Raw genomic sequence first — 8359 nt, forward strand, 5'->3', positions numbered from 1 at the left:
TAGGCTACAGCCCCTGCTGCAGTGGGTTGCCACGGGCTGCCGTGTGTAGCCAGCAGCCAGCGTGAGCGGCCAGCAGCAGCCGCCGTGAGCGGCCATCCAGAAGCCGGCGACTGATCTGCCTCGCCCGGGAAGAGCGCAATGATGGTGCCGACGTGGGCCAGTGAAGCAACGTCCTCCACAGCTAGACTGAAGAATAATAGGACAGCAACTTGTCTGTTCCTCTTCCCCCAATTCCCCAGCGCTGTTCCCATCCCCCAATACCCCAATAAAAATCTTTTTAAAAAATGAGCAATAAAGGGGCTAATTTAGAAAAACAGAGGAAATAGAGCTTATGCTGGTAGTCAGAATGGGAATGACAGCGTGTGTATGAGTATCTGTCTACATTTTGAATTAGGAAGATGAAGGCATGAAGTAGGACATGTGTGAGGCCATGGGCTTGACTATGAAAAGAGTGTCCTGAAGTCAGGCAAATGAAAGCCACCATTAGACAGTCTTTGCAGGGAAGTAGTGGAGTGGAAACATGGATAGATGGAACATTCATGGAGATGTACACTTTTATTGCTAGGATGATTGATTGGATTTCATGTGAGTAATTGAGGTAACATGGTGGAGGGTTGGTTGGTTTTGTATTTTTGTAACTCTAGGTTGTCTTACCTTTTACCTGGGTTGCAGTAGTATAGCAATAATAAGGAACAGCCAGATGTTCTAAGAAAAACTGAAGATAAAGCTGACACAACCTAGGTCTTAAAGGAGGAAGTTGGTTCTTCAGTACAACCTAACTGTTGCCAACTGAGACATAAATGTAGAATTACTGAAGTAGATGCTGCTGGTGGCAAATGAGGGAACAATATATCAGGGTTGTTGAAGTGAGGAAATTTTGGACATGACTTCTGTATTGAATGCAGAATGTGATTGGAAAAGGTGACAGTCGCCATATCCCATGCAGCACATTAGCTTCTGAAGATGACTGCGAGGTACACTGGCCAGCTGCAAAAATTTCCTGTCAATGATTGTTGCCCTATTTTATTATGAATGGAACATATGACAACATGACACAGCCAGACAAAAGGCTGGAGTGTTGATTATATGAGTTGTCCTCTCAATATGATTGATGTTTCTGGAAAGCTAGCTTGATGGTGGTCTTCAGAAAGGCAAATTTAGAAACAGAATTATGATACAAGAGTCTGTCTCAGCTCACTTCAATTCAAATTCTGAAGACCTTACATTCTTACTTGCTAGGTAACATGTTTATTCTGTACACCCCAGTATGAATATTTCCCTGATCTCTGTAGTCACAGTTTGGTTTCATTTAGAGAATCCCCAAACTCTAAATGTTAGCATGTCTAAAACCTTGGTTTTTACCTTCATCATCTTTCATTCTATGTGTCCTCCCAACATATTGCCCAGTGCTCTTTTCTTGAATAATAGGTGTATATTGCTTATTTCCACACGTATACTTCCAAGCTGACCTTGATGTCTGTACTACATATCTAATAATCATCTCATAATTTATGTTTCACAATGGATACTTTTTTCCTACATGTTCTATATTTATTTCAGTAATATTCCTCTTCTTGATTTGAGATGCTTCTGCCTACCCAGTGGCTCACGTCATCTGGATGGTTAGCAAAATAATCCTGGATTCCTCACTTCAATTAACCACTCTCCCCATCATACCTTGTCTTTTCTTTTTGCAAATATATCCTGATTTCCTGCACTTCCCACCATCTCCATTGCTCCTCAATCCACGTTTAACAATCTCCAACTCCCTTCTTTTTTTTCTCCTTTATTCAGTTTTCCCTAGCTAGATTTAAGATCAGTGAAAGTAAGTCATATTTAAATATTCCAAACACCAGCATAGTACCTGGTACACAGGAGCCATTCAATACATAGTTTTGGAGTGTACAAATGGAACTCTCTTTATTTTGGATTAGTTGTCTCTTCCACCTCTGTGATCTGGGTCTTTCCAAGTTCTATGGAATGATATTCCTCCAAACCATGTAATTTGCTGCTAACAATGACTTGCTTGTATTTTTCCATCTCTGCATGTTTTGCACGTTCTTATGTAGAAAGCAGCCAAATCTACATAAATTGTCAATTATGTAACCTTATTGGTACACTAACTGCTGTTTCATTTTGGTTTGTTTATATTATTGTGTTTTTACCAATGTGTAAGAAATAAGGAACATTTATACATGATGTTTCTTTTACAGAATTATCACAGGGTTGTTGCTGAAGTGCCTTTTTTTTTTTTAAACACCAAGGAATTATTTAAACAGTTTCTTTCTAAACAAGATTATAAAAAGATTAATTGTTCTCTTCTTCCCTAGAAATTGGCAAAGTTGATGATCATCTCCAGGGTCACTGGGAAAATCAAATAATGCTGAGAGGTATGAAACAAAGCCACAAACACAATGTACTTGGAAATAATGTTCAAAGCCAAAGTCATTTTCCTTTCATGCAAAATCATGATATGTTTGAGTTCTACATGAAAACTCTGAAGTCAAGTTTAAGTTCAGTCAACCAGAGCAAAAGCTATGAAATTAAGAAGCCTATTAAATTGAATGGAGATGGAAAATCATTTCTGCATGGTAAGCATGAAGATTTTCATCCTGCAATTAAAGTCCTTGTAAGTGCAAAACCCATTAGCAGTAAGTCCCAGATCATTAAGTATAAAAGTACTCATGAAGTCAAGAAAGCTCATGTGTGCCATGAATGTGGGAAAGCCTTTATTAAGAAATCTCAGCTCACTGATCATGAGAGAGTTCACACAGGAGAGAAACCTTATGGATGCAATCTGTGTGCGAAAGTATTCTCCAGAAAGTCCAGGCTCAATGAACATCAGAGAATTCATAAAAGAGAGAAATCCTTTATATGCAATGATTGTGGCAAAGTCTTCACCATGAAGAGCCGTCTCATTGAGCATGAGCGAACTCACACTGGAGAGAAACCCTATGTATGCAGTGAATGTGGAAAAGGTTTCCCCGGGAAGCGTAATCTCATTGTACATCAGCGAAATCATACTGGAGAGAAATGCTATGTCTGTAGTGAATGTGGGAAAGGCTTCACTGGGAAGAGCATGCTAATAATACATCAGCGAACTCATACAGGAGAGAAACCCTACACCTGCAGTGAGTGTGGGAAAGGCTTCACCACGAAGCACTACATCCTTATACACCAACGAAATCATACAGGAGAGAAACCATATGTATGCAATGAATGTGGGAAAGGTTTCACTATGAAGAGCCGTCTGATTGAACATCAGCGAACTCACACTGGAGAGAAACCCTATGTGTGCAATGAATGTGGAAAAGGTTTTCCCAGGAAGAGTAACCTTATTGTGCACCAGAGAAATCATACAGTAGAGAAATCCTATGTATGTGGTGACTGTGGGAAAGGCTTCACCGTGAACAGCATGCTCATCATACATCAGCGAACACATACTGGAGAGAAACCCTACACCTGCAGTGAGTGTGGGAAAGGCTTCCCCTTGAAGAGTCGGCTGGTTGTACATAAGCGAACTCATACGGGAGAGAAACCTTACAGATGTAGTGAGTGTGGGAAGGGCTTCATTGTGAATAGTGGACTGATGTTACACCAGCGAACTCATACTGGAGAGAAACCCTATGTATGCAATAAATGCGGAAAAGGTTTTGCCTTTAAGAGCAATCTTGTAGTACATCAGCGAACCCATACTGGAGAGAAACCCTTTACATGCAATGATTGTGGAAAAGGCTTCACCATGAAACGTTATCTTATTGTACATCAGCAAGTTCACACAGGAGAGAAATCCTATATATGCAGTGAATGTGGAAAAGGCTTCGTTATAGAAACTGAGCTCATTTTACACCAGCAAACCCATACTGGAGAGAAACCTTATGCATGCAATGAATGTGGAAAAGGCTTTGCTGTGAAAAGCCGTCTAATTGTCCATCAGCGAACTCATACAGGAGAGAAACCTTTTGTATGCAGTGAATGTGGAAAAGCCTTCTCCTCAAAGAGAAATCTCCTTCTACATCAGAAAACTCATAATGGGAACAAACCCCAATAACACAATGAGTATGGTCACACCTTCAGGAAGAAAATATGCCTTGTAAAACATCAGAGACTTCATACAGGATAGACTTATATGTACTGACTGGAAAATCCTATTCATATAGTATTGGAGTATTGGTCTCATGATGCATCAGGGGATTTACACAGGAGACAAACCATATGTATGCAGTTAGTGTGAGAGAATTCAGCACCCACTGTACATCAGAGAACTCATAAAGGAGGGAGGCCCTCTGGATTCAAGAATTGGTGGTAACGTTTCTCTCACTTGTCAAGCCTTGTTAATACACATGACAAATGAAAATATGTTTTGAGCATCTATCCTCAAGTGAACTCGAGCAGGGGACAAACCATGATAGTTTGGTGAACTTGTTAAACACCAGTGTGCTCCTGACATACTGGAACATATTCAGTGTAGAGTAGCCTGTTGCTAGATTTTCACCTTTGGGAAATTATATTTGCATAGGAATGAAATTTAATGAATGCAGAAAATGTGCCAGTGCCTTCAGTGATCAATTACCTCACTTTGTATGTCAAAATTAACATGTAGGAGAAATATTCTGATATATTCAAGCAGAAAAGTCTTAAGGAAACATTTCTAGGTATATGTCTGAAAAGTATGTACTAAGATAAATCTTATGAATGGAGAGATTAGGAAAGCCTTCTATGGAGTTAAAGACTATCTCATTAGTGATAAGAGATCATCAGTGAGCTCATACTTAATAGCAATAGGATGATTGTGGGAAAGCCATTGCCTAGAAATAAAATCTCAATAGTTGCCCAATATTCATGCTGAAGAAAAAATTTCAATTGGCAGAATTCATCATTTCCCATGAATTCACACAGAAATAAAACTGTTAGGAACACACTAAATGTAGAGTAACTTTAGCAGAATATCAGAGAATTCATGGAGAGAAACCTCATGAAAATAATGTACCCTTGAGTTTTCTATCATAAGTCTAAACTTATTTACCTGGCATCCATTCTGGGACAGGATACTTGAACCATATTCTCAATGATTCCATAATGTTAGGCAAATTCTTAACACTGATTAAATTGTAACATTATGTACAAGCAGGAGTGTTCTGAGCCCACCCTGTATCATTATATGACTAGCTCTTGCATTTCTTAGGCTCTAAATTCATATTTTTCAGTCTATTGTGTACTTCAAAAGTAAAAGGAATATCTTCATAAATGTAATTCACCATATTTGGTTGTATTTATCCAAGTTTATAAACAGCATTAAGTAATTTACAAAAATTCCTTAAATATGATTTTTCTAAAATTTGGTTTGAAATATTTTAGACTTACAAGAAATTACAAAATATGCAAAGTTCCTGAGTACTTTTATTTAACTTCTTAGTGATTATCTTACATAACCATCATACATCATAAAAAACAATAAAACGACATTGGTACAGTGCTGTTAGGTAAACTATATACCTTATTTGGATTTCACTAGTTTTTTGTGCTTTCATTTGTGAGAGGTTTTTTGTTTTGTTTTTTCATGTGGAGTTCTAAGACATTTTATCATATATACAGATTTCTGTAAATTCTACCACAGTCAGGATGTAGAGTTGTTGTGCCAACTCAAAGACATGTCTTCCTGCTACCCCTGTATAGCCTCACTGTCTCCCCAGCCCTCACCCATGGTGACCAATGAGAGGAGTCCATCACTCTAATTTTGTCATTTCAAGAAAACTATTAAAATTGAATCATACAGTATGTAACCTTTGAGATAGGCATTTTTCCCTATTCAGCAAATTCCCTTAAGATCCATCCAATTTGTTGAGAGTGTAAATAGTTTTACTTTTTGTTACTGAGTAGTATTTTTTTGTATTGATGTACTATGGTTTGTTTGTCTGTTCACTGTTGATAGATGTTTGGGTTGTTGCCAGTGTTTCATTGTTATGAATAAAGATGCTATAAACATTTGTATAGCCAATTTTATGTGAACATGAGTTTTCATTTCTCTGGGATAAACACCCATGAGTCATATGCTAAGTTTGTGTTTAATTTTCTAAGAAACTGCCAAACTTTTCCAGAATGGCTGTACCAATTTACATTCCCACCAGCAGTGTATGAATGTCCAGTTGTTCTGTGACCTTTCCAGCACTTGGCATTGTCATATTTGATTCTAGCTGTCCTATCAAGTGTGTGGTTGTATATAATGATGGTCTTCTATTTCCCTAACAGTGAATGATGCCCAACATCTCCACAATATATTGAGAATCTTATCAGGTAAGGTCATTTTTGCTTTCAACCATCAAACATAATTTTAAAAATTCAAAAGGAGAACAGCCTATTATATTTGATTATATATTTACCCTTTCCATTCCTTTTTCTTCATTCCTGATGTTATACATGTTTCCTTCTCTTATTCCTTTTCGTCAGTACTTCTGCTACCAGTTCTGTTTGAATAGGTCTGCTGACAACAAATTCTGTTTTTCTAGTAGTAAGCCTCTTGTTCTCTCATGTGTAGCCTGAGTTATTTCCCTTCATATAAAAAGGATATTCAATCCAGTTTACAAGTGGTAAGTCCTGCTTATAGCAAAATAAATAGACACTTGCCATACAGTATCATGGCAGGATTTGATCTCCAGCTCCGTATTAATTCCCCCCTTTAAGATTTTTTTGAGCATCTATCTACACTGTGCTGGCCACTGTTGTAGACACTACAGACACATCAATGAACAAAATAGACAAAGTCATGGCCTTATGGAGCATACAGTGTAGTGAAGGAGAATGAGTCAAATAAACATTGGGTTGTTGGACAAGTCATGACGTATTTTTTCCATGTTTTTCATTGCAAAAATGCGTCATGACTTTTCCAACAACCCAATACATAGAATGTCAACTCTGGTAAGTACTATGAAGAAATATGAAACCTAGCAAAAAATTGTAATGGAGGAGCTATTGTAGTAAGGGTTTCAAGGAAGGCTTTTCTGGACAGATGTAATTTGAACTATGACCTAAGTGTACTGAGAAAGCCAGCCCACATAATATTTGTAAGCCAAAAACACTCAAGGACTGTTTCTAAGTGTTTTCTCTGGGCTTCCTGCCTCAAGATTCTCTGAGAAGTTGTACAAGATGTAAATTCTTGAGTCACACCCAACACTTCCGAAACCAGAATCTCTGGGACTGGGGTCCAGGGCTCTGGGTTTGTAGTATGAGCTTTCCAGTCTATATTAAAATTTGAACATCTCTGCCCTAAATCCTGGATTAGAAGCTGAAGGGTGGGAAGAGGTCAAAGGTAGAGATGTGGAAATGAGAATCAGTAACATAGAATAATGGGTTGTTGACGTAAGAAACATCCAAACCTGTAGAGAAATTTTGTGAGTTTATTTGAGTAAAATTGATGACATATACCAAGGAGGAAGATCTCAAATGCTCCCAAGAGGGTTGTGGCTTTGAGCCATGTAATATCAGTCTGATTTCCGAAGTGGGAGGACCTGGAGATTGAGTCCTGGTCAATGATTCAATAAATCCTGCATATATAATGAAGCCTCAATAAAAACTCTGGACACTGGGGCTGGCCGAGTGGTGCATTGGTTAAGAGCTGGCTTGGGATGCCAGTGTTGCATTATAGCCGATTCCAATACCCCCCCCCGCATTAGCCTCTAACCCTATTAGTTAGGAGAGAGTGTCTCGGCGGAGGCCGGTAAAGCTCCCTCTGGGGAGTGTCTCAGGTGACTGGGACCTATTGGAATGATAATAGTTATCTCCCCTGGGAGGACACAGTAACAAGTGTTCTGGGGCTATGTGGCCGGAAGTGTGAAGGCACAGCATTTGCTGGAACACAATGGGATATGTTAATGGAAAGAGGCCTTAAGGCACACAAATCACACACGGTTGCTAATTGATTGACAGCAGTTTTACTTCTTTGAAAATTCTCAATAAAAGCCATGCGCTGACCTGATTCGGGGCTCAGTCTTCTCTGGCTGAGTCCCTTGGTCTCGCTCAAATCTAACTTTTGTCTCTTGACTTTATTCAATCTGCGTCGCCCCTTTCGAGACCCATTTGCCCTTGCCACGCTGGACGTGACACCAGAGGGCCCTGGTTCAGATCCCACATATGAGGGCCAGTGACACTGCACTCTACAGCTAAGATGCTGAACAACAGCTCAACCTGGAGATGGGCTGCCCTGAATTGCCTGTGATTGCATAGGCTATAGCCCCTGCTGCAGTGGGTTGCCATGGGCTACTGTGTGTAGCCAGCAGCCGCAGTGAGCAGCTGTCCAGAAGCCGGCGACTGATCTGCTTTGCCCGGGAAGAGCGCAATGATGGTGCCAACTTGGGCCAGTGAA

General features: G+C 39.5%; 1 protein-coding gene across 1 annotated transcript in view; it reads left to right on the plus strand.

Annotated features, from left to right (window-relative positions):
* Window positions 1-5998, plus strand: part of LOC109377406 (uncharacterized) — a 50539-nt gene extending 44541 nt beyond the window's left edge. Inside the window, 2 exon segments of the mRNA XM_019633734.1 lie at window positions 2331-4158; window positions 4160-5998. Coding sequence (XP_019489279.1) covers window positions 2331-4158; window positions 4160-4367 — 2036 coding nt within the window. The 3' untranslated portion in view covers window positions 4368-5998.
* The last annotated feature ends 2361 nt before the right edge of the window (window positions 5999-8359 follow it).

This window comes from Hipposideros armiger, unplaced genomic scaffold, assembly GCF_001890085.2.
Source record: "Hipposideros armiger isolate ML-2016 unplaced genomic scaffold, ASM189008v1 scaffold_1393, whole genome shotgun sequence".
In the NCBI taxonomy this organism is placed as follows: Eukaryota; Metazoa; Chordata; class Mammalia; order Chiroptera; family Hipposideridae; genus Hipposideros; species Hipposideros armiger.